At 40.9% G+C, this 17,500-nt stretch overlaps 1 protein-coding gene across 1 annotated transcript in view; it reads left to right on the forward strand.

Annotated features, from left to right (window-relative positions):
• LOC125289302 (glucosidase 2 subunit beta-like) overlaps nucleotides 1-17,500 on the forward strand; it is a 98,927-nt gene that overhangs the window by 13,259 nt on the left and 68,168 nt on the right. The window contains exon 6 of the mRNA XM_048236056.1: nucleotides 3,765-3,903. Coding sequence (XP_048092013.1) covers nucleotides 3,765-3,903 — 139 coding nt within the window. The remainder of the gene's footprint in view (nucleotides 1-3,764; nucleotides 3,904-17,500) is intronic.

Genomic DNA, 17,500 nt, shown 5'->3' on the forward strand with positions numbered 1-17,500 from the left:
TATCGCAAAGAGTATGTGGTTCCCTGACTTGCTTTATTTATGGACACATAAATAAAGACACACACACACATGCAAACACACACATAAACACACACACACACACATCAAGACACGTAAACACACACACACTACATATGCACACACACACATACATGCACACACACGACACGCACAAACACGCACATGCACACAAACACATAAGCACAAATACACACACACACATGCACCCATCCATACACATCTACACACACACACACACACACACACACACACACACACACACACACAAAACACATACACAAAACACATATACACAAAAACAACCACACACTCTGCACACACTCAATTACAAACACACAAAAAAGGAACAAAGTAGGAAATGAACACAATTTGACAAGCGTGACTTATTTTTGTAGAAAAAAATGTGCTGGACTGGGCGGCGGTCATATTTCGTACCGCTCTGCGGTACATCTAGTTATTACTATTATTGAGTATTGCATAGTATGTAGCTGGATTTACTGTATGTTATTGCTACTGCTTTGCTATTACAAGTATGCAGTTTGGGTGTGTGTTTTTATTGTTGTTGTTGTTGTTGTTGTTGTTGTTTGTGGCAAGGGAAGTGAAATATTTTGTTGACAAGTCATAAATAACCGTGTACTCTGGAGTGGCACGGCACCATCGTGACCCTAATACTGTGACAGCTGTCACTGAAAACATTCCAAACTGGGGGAGAGAAAGAATGAAAGAAGAATGAGAGAGAGAGAGAGAGAGAGAGAGAGTTGGAGAGGTAAAGAGAGAGAGGTGTAGTAGAGAGAGTGAAAAACAGAGAAAGATGGAGAGAGTGAGACAGAGAGAAAGACGGCGAGAGAACATGGAAATGAATCCGATAAATCACCTGCACTTGAGAACGGGGATGAGCTCCCTGCATCAGGCTCCTTGCCCCAGATAGCTAGTCATCCTTAGCGAAACACACACACACACACACACACACACACACACACACACACACACACACACACACACACACACACACACTCAGAATCCATCATGGCATTATGGGATAAGGAGGGAAGTTAAAAGGGTATTTGGTATGTACACACACAGACATACAGTATGTAAACCCCACATACCCTCAAACCCCCATCCAACACACACACACACACACACACACACACACACACACACACACACACACACACACACACACACACACACACACACACACACACACAGACTCACTAATGGTCCAATAAGGATGGGGATCCTCCTCTTTGCCATTGCAAACCATTAGGCTATGCAGGCTCTCTGTAACCTCATCATGATTTAAAGCTTTACCTTGGAGTGCTGTGTATCATTGTACTTGTCTTTTGGCCATATAGAAGTTGTCTTGTATATATTAATAATTTGCATTTGATATGCTGTTTAAAATGCAATGCATATACTGTATTAAGCTCAAGTGTTTTCCTGTCTGTCTGTGTTAGCATGTGTGTGTGTGTGTGTGTATCCTGTGAAGAGTAAACTCATAATTAATGTGTGTGTGCTTATATTTGATAAACTGATATTTGGTGTGTGTGTGTCGTACACATACATACAAACATGCAAAACAGGCTTCACCTATAGGCCTTAAAATAATCCCCATCAACAACTGATTTCACCAACGATACAGGTACAATTCACAGGCCAACTGTGCGTTAAGTGGTGTGTGTGTGTGTGTGTGTGTGTGTGTGTGTGTGTGTGTGTGTGCATGTGTGCACGTGTGCGTGTGAGTGTGTAAGAGTTAACTTGTATTTAACATGTGTGTGTGTGTATTCTTTAGATTAGATGATTAGATTAGATTAGATTCATTGTGCAAAGTACGAGATATTGTTCTTAGTAATCTGGGGAACTTGGTGCACCAGGTCAAACCAAAAGTAACAAGCCTCGGTGTCATCTTAGATGCAAGTTTTAAGCCCCATATCAGTAAAGTTACTCAGACAGCCTATTTCCACTTGAGAAACATTGCCAAAGTGCTGCCCTTTTTAACTCAACAAGATGCAGAAAAACTAATTCACGCCTTTATCACTAGCAGGTTAGGACTACTGCAATGCACTTTTCACTGGTCTTTCCAAAAACATCTAAAGAAATTGGCACTCATACAGAACTCTGTGCTAGACTTTTAACTAAGACTAAGAAGAGAGAACACATCACCCCTGTGTTGGCTGAACTGCACTGGCTCCCTATTTCCTATAGAATTGATTTTAAGGTTATGTTAATTACTTACAAAGCTCTGAATGGCATAGCACCTTCATATATCTCTGAGCTTTTAATATCTTATCAACCACAAAGGAAACTTAGATAATCCAATTCTAATCTTTTAAACGTACCCAAAGTGCTCCACAAACAAAGTGGAGAAGCTGCTTTTATCCATTATGCCCCCAAACTATGGAACACCCTGCCTCTGTACATCAAGCAGGCGAGTTCAGTAAATATTTTTTAAAAAGATCTGAAAACATACCTGTACAGGAAAGCTTTTAGTTAACTCATCTTATCCTGTAGACTACTTTTTTTCAGATTATTCTACATCTGCTGCTATTGAGGGCGCAGCCAGCCAGAAGCAGATGGCTCCCCCTATTAAGTCAGGTTCTGCTTAAGGTTTCTTCCTGGAATATGGGAGTTTTTCCTTGCCACAGTTGCCATATGGCGTGCTTGTGGGGGGTAAGAGGGTTAAGGCTGCCAGTTTTATGACATGTCATTTTCTATATTTTTGATATGTTGCTGAGTGGATCATAAATGGCCTCTAGCAATGAAGAAAAGTGATTGATAATGACTGACTGACTATTATTGTGTTACATGCTTCAAATGTAAAGCACTTTGAGCTGCCTTTTGTGTATGAAAGGTGCTATACAAATAAAGCTTATTATTATTATTGTACAAGTACAGAGACAACGGCGTCTAACCAGAAGTGCAAAAAAGCAGAGTAGTACAATGTGATATATAAACAGGTGATATATAGACAGGTGGTGCAGTATAAACAGGATAAGACATATAGTGCAGTGTAGACAGTAGTATACAGTTAGGAAAGTGGCATGGGTTACAGTAATATAAATGAAATATGTGCAATGTATCAGCAGTGGCCTCATAAGAGCAGAATAGATATTGATATGCAGCATCCACTGTCTGTCACATGCCAAAAAGGTTGTAAGACATTTTTATGAAAAATGCCGTGTCCAAAATTATTCATACCCTTTTTAAATAACCAATGGAAACATCTTTATTTGCCATCACAGCACTCAAAATGGTTCTTGTAATACCTTCCAAGCCTCTCCATGTCTCCACAATGATTCTAGACCACAACTTTTTTTAGCAGCAATCCGGGTTTTAAGGCAGGAACGATTATTTGCCATCACTCTGGCATTGTGCTCACTTTTTTATGGATTGAGGTCTGGACTCTGGCTGGGCCACTCTAAAATGTATAGTACAGATATGTACAGATACTGTATGTGCAGTGTAGTATAAACTGTTATATGGTGTGTGTGTGTGTGTTTGTGTGTGTGTTGTGAATGGTAAACTGGTATTAATCGTGTGTATGTGTACTGTGAAGAGTATTTAACGTGTGTGTGCTTGTCTTTGATAAACTGGTATTTGACCTGTGTGTGTGTGTGTGTGTGTGTGTATGTGTGTGTGTGTGTGTGCGCGTGCGTGCATACGTGCGTGTGTGTTTGTGTGCTGTTGAGAGCACCCTTGCATTGTTGCAGACAGTTTTGTGTGTCTTCGACTGTTTCCAGGCGGAGCTGAGTGATCTCCAGAAGGTGGCGGAGGACCTGCAGATTCGGTTGGAGTACCTGAGGAAAAGAAAGACCGAAGCCGAGGCGCTGAAGGAGGAAGCCCTGGCGGCGGCGCACCCTCCACCTCCACCTGGCCAAGGTGAGAGTCCGATAAGACCATCGCTACCTGCACAGCAACCTTCATAAAAGTGTCTAATACCCCATTCTCTCACAGAGTGGTGGTAGTGTTTTGGCTAAGGAACTGGGCTAGCATGCAGTAGCCAGACAAGTTGTGGGTTCAAATTCCGGTTGCCATCGTTGTGCCCTTGAGTAAAGCACTTTACCCCAAGTTGCTTTGCGGAGACTGGCCATTGTAATATTATATAATATAATATATATATATATATAATGTTACTTTGGATAAAATTGTCAGCCAAATGAAACGAATAAGACTAAAACCCGGCCTTCCGGGTTGATGTTGCAGTGTTGCAATTGACGCGTTAAAGTGAAAGTGGACTGATCACATACTCTGAGATACTAAGGTGTTGACATGGACAGAAGGGAATGTGTGTGTGTGTGTGTGTTTGTGTGTGTGTGTGTGTGTGTGTGTGTATGTATGTGTGTCTCTATGTGTGTCTGGGTCTGTGTGTGTGTGTGTGTGACTGTGTGTGTGTTTCAGGCCCCTGGTTGGGTGAGAGGGTTGTCTTGTGTCATTCCGTCAGTCACATCGTCCTGCGGAGCTCAGTGACCTTTCGCCAGCCTGCGCTAATGAGTCGCTAATGGCCAGAACACACGCTGTATTGGACATCACAGGGGAACGTTTTCATACTCCCTCTCTGGGTTGTGTGTGTGTGCGCGCATGTGTGTGTGTGTGTGTGTGTGTGTGTGTGTGTGTGTGTGTGTGTGTGTTGGGAGGGTCATGGAGCAAGGAGTGTGGAGTTGTTGGGAGGACCATCTTTTATTCTACATCTTTGGGTGGATTGGAGGCCCATAGAATACTCATTTCCTGGGTGTATTTTAATGATTAAGGAATGTTATAAAGTGGACACACTTCTTTGGCGTGTGTGTGTGTGTGCGTTGGGGGGAGTGATGAGAGTGATGCAGGGTTTGTATCTATCTATTGGCATGTCCTGGGGTAGTAGGTCCCCTCTCCTCATTTGAGGGGAAGGGGTTAAGGAGCAATCATTGTGGAGTTCTGTAGTGTGTGTGTGTGTGTGTGTGTGTGTGTGTGTGTGTGTGTGTGTGTGTGTGTGTGTGTGTGCGGGGGTGTTTTCATTTTCTATGATAATGATCCCCTCTGATCTGAGTGTGTCCCCATTAGTCTCCTGCACCCTAACGGCCTCCTAATGCTTCCTCTCTCTGTATATGTACGTTACTTAGCTTTTCCTACAAAAGCCCAGCATGCATGAATATGCATGCTTTGTTAATGAAGAGGAGGTCGAGCACATTGTTTTGCATGCCCGCATGCATGTACTTATGCTAACGTAATCACTTAAATGTAAAAGTCAGTCTCTTGTTAGTTTATACTGCGAGGCTTTGATATCCCATACAAACAGTTTTGATCGTCACACAATCATTTAGCGACAAGTTTCTTGTCCTTGTTTTTTGTCGTACTTTCTTCCCTTGTCTTATTCTCTCCACCTTCTTCTGTTAGTCACTACTCTTCTTTGACTGGCTTTTAAAAATAGTGCTGTTATTGTAACACGTGGGCAGAGTTTTGTATTTGGCTACAACAGTCTGTATTTGGCTACGCCACTACCAACAAATTTACCCGGTAAATGTACCCAGTTTGGGCTTGCCTCCTTTCCCAGAACCGCCCCCTAAGGGCTTTTGTCGAGGCTTTTTCTCCTAGAGTAGATACTTTTTTTTGGTCGCAAAAAAGTCCTTGAAGCTGATTGGATATGACTAAATATGGCGGGATGTAACGTGAGTAGAACTCGGCCCTCGTCCTACAATAACAGCACCATTTTTAAAAGCCAGTCAAAGAAGAGTAGTGACTAGCAGAAGAAGGTGGAGAGAATAAGACAAGGGAAGAAAGTACGACAAAAAACAAGGACAAGAAACTTGTCGCTAAATGATTGCGTGACGATCGAAACTGATACGGAATGATCACGTCACCTCCGGAGTCTGGTAAATCCCGTTAGGGTCCCTTTTGGTAATGGAGACCCAGCGGCAGAGAGGGCCAAGTGAGAGGGTGTGCAGACTGCACGTGTGCAAGGCTCACAACACATGATTGGCAAGATGCATTCACAAAATACCACATGATTGGCACGATGTTTTCACACGGCAACTTTTGGCGGCGGAAGAGGCGGGATGCGGGTTAGATAACTGCCACAATTGCGTTACGAACAAACCCCATACTTTTCTATGGGAGATTCTTTGAGTGCTGTGTCTCCTCATTAGAAAGCCTCTGGTTGAATGACACTGCCGTGTAGGCGCTATTCTTGTAGTAGGAAGTAGTAAGTTGTTTTTATTCTGCAGTCATAACGTTTGTGAAAAGCTCACCATCCCTGCAGAGACTTTCTAATGAGGAGACACAGCACTCAAATAATCCTCCATAGAAATGCATGGGGTTAGTTTGTAATGACAATATGGCAGTTGTCTACACATATCCCGCCCCTTCTGCGGCCAAACGTCGACATGTGAATACATCGTACCAATCTGGTGTTGTGATCTTGCTGCTGTAGTGAGGTTGGTGTCGTGAAGCCTTGCACACGTGCAGTTCTGCCCGAAATAGATGCCTGATAAGTGGCCAAAGTGCGTTGCAACATGGCCGCCGAGTGGACGGACTTGCCTAAAAGGACTTTGATCCCCGTCCTTACTGTATCCTAATATAAACGATGAGCAGATGTCAAAATTCAGTGAATGTCCAAAGTCTCAGTGAGGGAGCGTTGAGCTGACCCACTACTGTTTGTGCATAGAAACCTGCTTGTGGAATTAGATTAGCAAATCAATCATTACTGAATTAGCTTTAGTTAGACTTTGGGCTGTGCACTTTGCCCATCATTTATAGACTATAGACTTTCTAGTTCCTTATTCAATTAGGACCTATAGACTTTCTAGTTCCTTATTCAATTGGGACCTATAGACTTTCTAGTTCCTTATTCAATTAGGACCTATAGACTTTCTAGTTCCTTATTCAATTGGGACCTATAGACTTTCTAGTTCTTTATTCTCTGTCTATGTCTTTCTCTGTGTGTGCATTGGCTCCAGTCTGTTGTGGCATGTTGATGAATGTCTGTTTAAGCAGACAGGGGCTTCATGGTGTCAGGAAATCATGGTGTCAGGAAAGTCACGCTATATATTTACCTGTTCACATATTCACGTCCCTGTTCTCCCTGTCCCATTTACTGTTCCCTTCTGTCTTTTTGGCTTTTTCTCTCTGACTTTCTCTCTCTCTCTCTTACTTGCACTCTCTCATGTTCCCCCAAAACCTGTGCCATTCACCATTTTCATTCTCTCTCTTTTCTTCTCTTCTTTCTCTCTCTCTCTCTCTCTCTGTCTCTCTTTCGGTCTCTTCCTATGAGCGAGTGATTATTTAGTGTTTGGAGCTGATAAGCCGCGGCTTGTGCTTAATAAATGTCCACATTCGTGATTAGAATTCAGAGAGGCGCCTTGCAGAAGCGGGACTTCACATGCAGTGACTCACAAACAAGAAAAACAACAACAAAAACAAAACTTGATTTAGTGTTTGATGTGATGTTGCTAACACGCTAATGTGTTTCCTGTTTGATTTGGTCGCTGGAGAGTTTGGTGTTTACTGCATGAATGGATCTCATCTTGTATGGGAGGAGGGAAATGTGTGTGTGTGTGTGTGTGTGTGTGTGTGTGTGTGTGTGTGTGTGTGTGTGTGAATGTGTGTGCATGTGTATATGAGTCTACCATCAAAATGTAATCAAGTACAATTTAAAATACCGATTTTATAAACTACTTAAAAAATACAAAATACACAGAAAAACTACTCAATACAGTAACGTGAGTAAATGTATTGTGTTACTTTCAACCTCTCCTTGCCGGTAAACAGAAAAAAAACCCTGACGTTTGCCTGACGGGTTTAAGCCTACACAAAATATGTGTAAACTGTAGGCTATTTCTGAATGAATGACCAACAATGTATAGGTTAAAGTGACTATGATTTTATCATTTCATGTTCCAGAATGAAACAGGCAAAGCCGGGGAGGGGGGGGTGTGTGTGTGTGTGTGTGTGTGTGTGTGTGTGTGTGTGTGTGTGAATGTGTGTGCCTGTGTGTGTAATCAAGTACAATTTAAAATGTGTGTGTGTGTATTGTGTGTGTGTGTAAACTGTAGGCTATTTCTGAATGAATGACCAACAATGTATGTGTGACTATGTTTACAGTGTGACACTGGCCATAAAAGCACGGTTTACAGTTCATGAAAAGGCAAAGATCTGGTATTTATTATCAAAGAGGCATTCTTCAGCTTGTTTGTTTGTTTTTTATTTGTATGAATATGCCTTGTGTATGATTATGCCTTCAAGACTTGGTTCCTAGTTCTCATCTCTGGACAGCTTATTCTGGTGTTGTCCACAGAACAGGAAACCAGATGGTCTTTTTATGGCATTGTCACTATGGTTTCTGATGACTACATCAAAGAAGATGTTGTGCAGCAGCATAAACATGTTGGTAACACTTTCTATGAACCCAGGATTCATAAAGAATTATACATACATTTGTAAAAGGTTATAAACCATTCATGATGCCACATAATTAGTGTCACAATAATAAAAAAAATATTTATACATACTTTAATACTGATGTAAACATACATGTATTACATTTTAATTTTAGTGCTCGATAGTTTTAAAATCCTTGAAATATTTTGCTGTTATGAAGGACAGTAGATGTGTTTTGGTATCAACATTTTATTTATGGAAAGTAGGCTACATTGTACAGTTACACATTGTCAAGACAAATGCGAGAGTCAGCAATCTAGGACAATTGTGGCATTAAGCAAAGTTTTCACATTTGCATGAAGTGTGTCTCTCATTAAAAAATATGAACATGCATCACAATAAAGCACATCCAAAATCTGTAAGCTCAATCTGATGTCTGGACAGTGTTGAGCTCAATGCCTGTCTGAGTTGGCTGCCTTTGGGGGTTCTCCCTACAGACCAGCACACACAGCAGAGGGTCTGCAACCACCCGGACACTCATAATGCAGACAGCTGTGGAGAAGGAGTGAGAGTCAAAATATATCCATGCTGGTCCACTAAGCCATATGAAATAACCTACAATGAATGAGGCATACAGAACCCAAAGAGTTCCCATTGCCACTGCAAACACACATAGTCTTGTTCCTCAATCTTTAGCAGTAAACACACATGCAAGGAGTGCTACAAAACCCATCAACACTAAAAGTACTTGATCGATGAAATAAGTCAAGGGGAAGATCCAGACGGCAACACTGATTGGAATGGAGCAGAATGGAGAGGAGAGGCAAGAGACACAGTGAGGATGCCTGAGAGACAAAAGGCTCTCTAGCGCCACCAGCTGGTGAAAACACAAACCACACAGCCTTGGCCCAATAAATGCAACTATGAGAGCCATTGGGCAGTCACGACCTTGATAATGACAATATAACATTATTGGATCACCACATTTGATTTGATTTGATGACATGGATGCAATAAGGAATGGAATGAGGAAAAGCTCCAAAACGTCACTGAGGAGGAGGAAGATGATGAAGATGGAGACTCTGCCACCACCACGCACATGTAGAAACAACATACGGAGAGCCCAGGATACAGCAGGAACACCCACACACACTCCAATGACAAGAAATATTATAATTCTTGTATATACATCATCCATAGCGGTCATCTGTAGCTTCTTTGGTTGCTTTCAATCTGAAAATGTAAAGAAAAAACATGTTTGTTTTATCTGAAGGTATTATGTCAGTGTCTACTGAACTCTCCACCCTCCACAATCATTGAGATCATGGTCAGCCATAAATGTTTTCCCAAAGCTATTGAACAGTCAGTATCAATGAATTACTTAATATGGTAACATTTCACTTTTAGTCACATCAAGAACACATCAATATAATATTACACATAAGTGTGCGCACATTTTACTAAATTGTGAGCACAGTTTACTAAATCGTATGCACTTTACTAAATAGTGCACATCAAGATGAAGTTTGGTTCCAGCTCGCAAGCTAACAGAGAGTTGTTAGCCGACCCTGGCTGCAAATTGCATTTGCTGCCGATAGGGTGCATCTAGATTTCTAGGCTACTCATTTGACTAAATTGTGCTCTCATTATCATTTTTGTAAAATGAGCACACAATATAGTAAAATGTGTGTATGATTTACTAAATTAAGCACACAATCTAATAAAATGAGACCACAATTTAGTCAAACGAGAGCACTATGTACTAGTAAAACAAGCGCACAATATACCAAATTGTGTACACAATCTAGTAAAATGAGAGCATAATTTACTAAAATGAATGCACATTCTCTCAATATACAAAAATATCTTCCCATTGTCATGCGTTCTTGCAAGGTTATTTCCACACCTAAAGTAGCTCCATTTTCTTGCCCATATCACACTTGTATATTAATTCGCCAAACTTTAAATAAATTTTCACGTTGCATCAGAGCTATAAAATAGCGATCTGACAGGTGTTCAGAACATAGCAATGTCGTAGCATATGACTGAAGTGGCTTTTTAGCTTAGTTACATGTTAATGTTCATCAGCGAAATACAATTGGCCTTCAAGAACAATTTTGGATGGTAGCAGGTACTGTATGTTTAGCAATATACATATAAGTTATTGTTCTAGTCTAGATCTTCCATGCCTTTGCATACCAATACACAGAAGTAATGAACACAATGTGCAGAACTTACAGTAGAGCTGCCTGAGGGACTATCACAGCCAAGGACACCCTAGTGTGGATTGTGATGCTCCAAACACTTGGCTCAAAGAAGAGTCAAATGTCACCTCACAAGAAACAGATTGTGGAGTCAATGAGGAAGCACAAACATTGCGGTGAATTTACATACAACCACTGCCTACAAGGGTCAAGGCCAACAGGAAGTGGAATCTGTATCATATGAAACACCCAGTACTGTGCTAAATATATTATGATGTATTTATGATTCTACTTTGCCTGTAGTTTGGACTTCCAGTTGAGTTTTACCCTGTCATGCACTGAATGACCACTGAGTGGCCAAGTATGTAAGTATAAATATAACTCTTTTGATCCTGTGAGGGAAATTTGATCTCTGCATTTATCCCAATCCGTGAATTAGTGAAACACACTCAGCACACAGTGAACACACAGTGAGGTGAAGCACACACTAATCCCGACGCAGTGAGCTGCCTGCTACAGCGGCACTCATGGAGCAGTGAGGGTTTAGGTGCCTTGCTCAAGGGCACAATCACACTGCCACATGCCAAAAGGTTGTAAGACAATGTGGGAGAAACATGAAATCAAAAAAATAATCATTGTTAAAATAGTATACAAAATTATATGTATATGTTATTATTGCTTATTCAGAGAAAAGTTTGTTTTGACACACCTATTTAGGAGTCCGGAACTAGTGCCATTTCGTTCCATTGGTGAATCGTCTTATGATTCATCTTAGTTAACTATAGAATCTTTGGCCTTGCGCTTCAAAAACGTGCTACAATTGAATTCCGTGCATGCAGAACAGGTGGTGAATGTCAGTTAGAGCCAGTCGTCATGGAAGAACTTGGGATATGTCTATCAAAAACAAGAACAGCAACATTTAACCAGTTTTCCACCAAAGGTATATAGGCTATGGTCCTGTCCCAATATTTAGACTATTGACAAACTTTACCCCTCGAATAATTTATCGTAGGCCTAGCCTATCTTGCGTTTGGTGTGATTTAAACCTTACCCCTTATCCAGTTTATATGTGATGCTCGCATATGAAAAATGTGTTTAAAAGGAGCTACGAATAGGCATGCTGCACATCTAGGCATCACCGTTTATTTTCTTCTATTCAACAAAGTGGTAGGCTACGTATTCTTAAAACATTGGCAAAACACAACTGTAAGAGCTCAGTGTTTCCCACAGAATTTAATTATATTGGTGGTGGCAGGTTTGCAGAATTAACTTGAATGCAACAATTTTTAATACATTAGCAGAGCATAGTTATGATGCAGATTTAAGCACAATTTAGCCAGTCGACTTTTATGCCAACAATTGCAGGATTGCTAATGTTTTCTTTAAACATGCATGTAGTTTTGTTGAGAGACAAGGAGAGGCTGCGCAAAGGTGCACATAGCTCTACAATTAACACATTCCATCCAATTTAAATAGTACAACATGGAAAATCATAGTGTGGTGGTCAGTGTTGATATTGTGGTGGACCGCCACAAATAAGTCAATGTATGGGAAACACTGGAGTGTGAGTGTGTGTGTGTGTGTGTGTGTGTGTGTGTGTGTGTGTATGTGAGTGTGTATGTGTGTACTGTATATGTGAGTGTGTTCTCTCTTGCTCTCTTGCTTACACACTTTGGCTACTTTTTTGCCTGTTCTCATTTTGCCAAACCAAATGAAACCAACTCCAGTTCCTTGCAAGGCTTTTTTTGTCTAAACATCAGTGAACTTCCTCGCTTGGATGGATAAATGACTAGAATAGCTATCTCACTGTCTGTCATATGTGTTTTTACTCTATATTGGGGATTGATGTTTGATGTGATTTTACATGAAGCATCAATCTGTCCTGCATATTTCTGATTGTGTGTTTTTGTGTCAGTCTGTATGTGTGTGTGTGTGTGTGTGTCAGAAAGTTTTTCTGTGTGTGTGTTTGTGCGTGGGTATATCGATGTGCACTGCCATGATGGCAGTATGTTGGACATGATCCTGGGTTTCCCAGAAGATAAATGGCCTGTTGTTTGGCATGTCATTCTGGAGTAAAAGGTCTGATTGGGGACTCCCCCAGGAGATGGGTAGCAAACTAGGTCTCCCCTCTTCTGTTGGTTGGTACAGTTCTTTTACCATTTATTGTTATTTTGTGTGTGTGTGTGCGTGCGTGCGTGCGTGCGTATGTGTGTGGTCTTCAGGATAATACTGACTTCCAGGTCATCCAAAGTTCAGGGTGGCTTGTTGTCCTCCCAATGATAAGAAAAGTAAAATAAAAAAATGGAAGAAATGACAGTAACCTGTGTCTGAACTTGCTCCACTTTTTTTCTGGAATCTTTTCTTGCTTCCGCACACATACATTTTGCCTCATCAAAACTCCCCAGCAAATAGAGCCACTGAACTGAAATAGCAACCCTGAGTTCACAATCACATGTCCCAAATAATATATTTAAGTGTGTGCCATATGCATTCAAGTGTAATACACACACTCATGTATAATGCACATTCCGATGTATAAACAGTGACTTCCAGGGGATCTCTGTAGTATAAATGCACACTGTCATTTCCGACTGTCAGACATGGAGATCGTCATCTATGGAATAAGGAGTGTTTTGTCAGATTTATGAGTAAATTACAGAATGAAATCATAATTGCATCACCGCCAGCTAATCCTGTAAACCTGTTAGTCAACAGGTCACACATCGAAGGTGACATTTCAACTTGAATTTGAACCAGTTGAAGCTGCCAAAGTGAACCTGCTATAATGTCAACTTTGTGGAAATAATGACCAATGTATTCAGTATTCAGTCTTATTTTCAGTCTTATATAGTCAAACATTTGGTTAACTATTACAGAGATACGTCCATTTTCAAAGAATCTGATGCAACATGGCATGATGTTAACTCTCAGCTCAACTCTTCACCAGCAAAGGCTAGCATTTAGTTCTCACGTACAATGCACATGAATATTGAATTTTCCCCTGGGGTTCAATAAAGTATCTATCTATCTATCTATCTATCTATCTATCTATCTATCTATCAGGGGCGCAGCTACCCATTTTTTGAGGGGTATGCAACAACAAATTGGCCCCCCCAGAAAAAAAAAAAAAAAAAAAAACACAATCAACTAAAGTAAAACAAAAGGCCAATAATTTACACTATTAGTTAAATTATTTTTTTTTTTTTTAAGAAATTCTGCCAATTTGAACTTGAAGTATTGTTAAATGGTGCATTGTCATTTTAAGAGAGTCTAAACGGTTCTCATAACGTCCTTTTGCCAGTTGTTGCTCACGAAGGATAAGGCTGATCCAACTCTAGCCTTTGTTTGCCACATTATACATACAATATCACAATATTAAGCTATTAATATTAGGATTGTTAGGAAATGGAAATATGTCATGAGTTGTTGCTAGAGTGACATTTCTGTTTGCAGTTTGCCATTAAAAGTTCAGTATGAGCATGGTAGCCACCTAGCTATATTAATGGAATAGGTAATGTTTCAATCGGCATATGCTTAGCAAACGCTAGTTAGTCTGTTAACATGAATATTTGCAAGCCTCCAAGCACAGACGTCACACTTTAAATCCTACCTGTTGCTTTTCACCATCCACTTATTTAACTGCTGTTGCATCCCTTGACATGCCATCTCATTTTCCCTCTTTCTTTTTCTATGTTTAGCCCCCGACTAGCCTGGCTAGCGCCACCACTTCTCAATGAGACGTGGTCTGGGAACCAAACGTTCATTTTCTCGTATTTGAAAAAAATGCCCAGATCCGTTTATTGGGTGCCACGGATGTCTATCAAATGCGTCTGTGCATAGCTCATCATCGTCTTGCTTTCCCCCCTGTTCTGTGATTGGTTCCCTATCTCAGGCGAAAATTTGCTCCATGGTCTCCAGGCTGCCTTAGCAGCGTGAATCAAATCGCGTGCAAGGCAGCATGGGAACACCCAGGCTAGCCCCCGACAGCTTTTCTTGCTGTATCCATCTTTTTCCATAGACGGCAACTCACTACTCCCCGCTCACTCAGCGCTCACGGCGCCCCCACTCCCTTTTCTATGTCAAAATTCTATGATGGAATCTTATGAGATAGGGCGCCTACTGTAGCCTGTTAGTCCTCTAAAATGTTATTTAACATTGAGGAAATGCAGAAATGATTTAGAAACGTATAACAGTAGCTACATATACAATATACCAAACATATTATTATTATTATTATTATTACCATCGCTTTGGCGCCCCCATGGTGCTGCGCCCCTATGCGCCGCATATAGCGCATACCCACTTTTTGCGCCACTGCTATCTATCTATCTATCGATCTATCTATCTATCTATCTATATCAGATTATCAGGCTTTTCCCGAATATTAGGTTTTAAAAGCGGAAAAGATGTATTATACATCATGAATACATTCGGTAATATTGAATATAATATCGGGTCCTACTCTGTGTGAGTTATACATAATGAAACACTGAGCATTGGCAGAAATGTCATACGTGTGGATACTCTTGATTGTATTTGTAGATTTTGAAGGGGGTGGGTAGAAAGGATTGAATAAATGAGGGTGGTGGTATGTACACCCACACCTCAACTGCCCACTGCCCCACCCCTCCACCCCCTCACACACACACACACTCTGTGCAGGAGGAACAGGATGTGATTTCACTTCTAGTGATTAGTCACCTTGTAATTAGCAAAGTCTGCCAAACAAGTGAATGCTGCAGATTTGTAATTAACGTTTCATTCTTGAGAAAAATCCTTCACACACACACACACACACACACACACACACACACACACACACACACACACACACACACACACACACACACACACACACACACACACCACTTAACACACAGTTGGCCTGTGAATTATACCTGTATCGTTGGTGAAATCAGTTGTTGATGGGGGTTATTAAGGCCTATAAGTGAGGCCTGTTTTGCATGTTTGTATAAATGTATGTGTACGACATAATGTATAAAGATGACACTATGTGTGTGTGTGTGTGTGTGTGTGTGTGTGTGTGTGAAGGATTTCTCTCAAGAATCAGAGAGAGATAAAGAGAGGGCTAGAGAGAGAAGGTGAGTGTCTATAGTAAATGTAATTTTTTGTGTGCTTTGGAGCCAGCAAATATATTTTCTGTTTCTCTCGTGACAAATCGGGCACCACCAACGTGTGTGTGTGTTTCTGACGTGTACGCATCCAGTCTTGCAAACACTATCCCTTCTCACACATACATACACCTCATCAATGTGTGTGTGTGTGTGTGTGTGTGTGTGTGTGTGTCTGTCTATGTGTGTGTGTCTGTAAGTGTCTGTGTGTGTGAGAGTGTATTTGTATCTATATGTAAGTGTGTGTGTGTGTGTGTGTGTGTGTGTGTGTGTGTGTGTGTGTGTGTGTGTGTGTGTGTGAGTGTGTGTGCATGCGTGCCTGTGTGTGTATCTGTAAGTGAGTGTGAGGACGGTTGTCGGCACAAAGCATTCTGATTAGCGTCAGGACTTTGCTGCTTTCTGCACCGTGCAGACATCTCTGCAGCTGATGGTCCTTTCATAGCACCCACTCTTTCTCTCTTTATCCCTCTCTCTTTCTTTCTTTCTTTCTCTCTCTCCTTCCATCTGTGTCTTTATCTCTCTATATCTTTACACCAGTCTCTCTTCCACTCTCTTTACTTATTCCACTCTGGTTCTCTCTTCTCTCTCTCTCTCTCTCTCTCTCTCTCAATCCACTCTCTTAGCTGACTGCCTCCCCCACCCTTTCTCTTTCTTTCCCTCTCTACCTCTGTCTCTCTCTGTCTCTCTCTGTTTCTTTCTATACATCCTCTCTCTTTCTCTTTACTTACTTCACTCTGAGTATCCCTTTCTCACTCCCTCATCTCTCTCTTCTCTATCTTTTCCTCTCTTCTCTCTATATTTTCCTCTCTCCCTTTTCTCTCTCTCTTCTTTCTCTATCTTTTTGTCTCTCCCTTTCTTTCTTCTCTCTCTATCTTTTCCTCTCTTCTCTCTCTATCATTTCCTATCCCCTTTCTCTCTGTCCCTGTTTCTCTGTCTCTCTTTTCATCCTTTCAGACATTTTTATTTCACCCTGTGTAGGCTATATTTGGGCAATCTCTCTCAAAGTCTTTCTCTCTCAGAGTTTGAAGCATCTATTTGTCAGTATTCAGCTATTTGTGTGTGCTCACTGCATTAGAAATCCTGAGATTGATTGATTCAGATTATTTCCTGTAGAGTAGAGCCCATTTATAAGTTGCCCTGCTGAGAAAATGGTGCAGTAGAGATCGTTATCTGCCTATCCTAGAATACAACTGCATTTGGTCAGATTAATTAATTAATCTGTTTAATTTAGAATCCCAATCCAAAATAAGTGATCTGACATTATGGAAATGTAATGGGACCGTGAGAAGATGACAATCTGGAAAACAGGGAGCTATAATGTTCCCCAACTCAAAATGTATGAATCATGGGATAATACCTGTTTATTCTAGAATTCGGACCAAGAATTCGGACCACAATGTGGACTAAGATCCTAACACAACTTTCTCCAGAAAGTAAAGAAAACTGGAAGGAGATCAACAAAGTGCAGACCTCTGCCAAATTCCTTCTCTCAATGTTAATGAAAATTAAAAAAACATTGATCTAAATATCGACCCAAGCTACATCCTGCTGGTAAACAAGACAAACAAACAAACTACCTCAAAAACATCCTCCATTGTGGAGATAAATAATATAGTTCTCAACTGATCCTTCTACTGAGTGTTTTGTCATGATGTGGCAGAATACAGGTGACGTTTAGCAGAGAGCTTATCACTTTCTGTGTTCCTCTCGCACTGTGTGTGTGTGTGTGTGTGTGTGTGTGTGTGTGTGTGTATGTGGTGACGTTTAGCAGAGAGCTTATCACTTTCT

This window comes from Alosa alosa, chromosome 24 (genome assembly GCF_017589495.1).
Source record: "Alosa alosa isolate M-15738 ecotype Scorff River chromosome 24, AALO_Geno_1.1, whole genome shotgun sequence".
NCBI lineage: Eukaryota > Metazoa > Chordata > Actinopteri > Clupeiformes > Clupeidae > Alosa > Alosa alosa.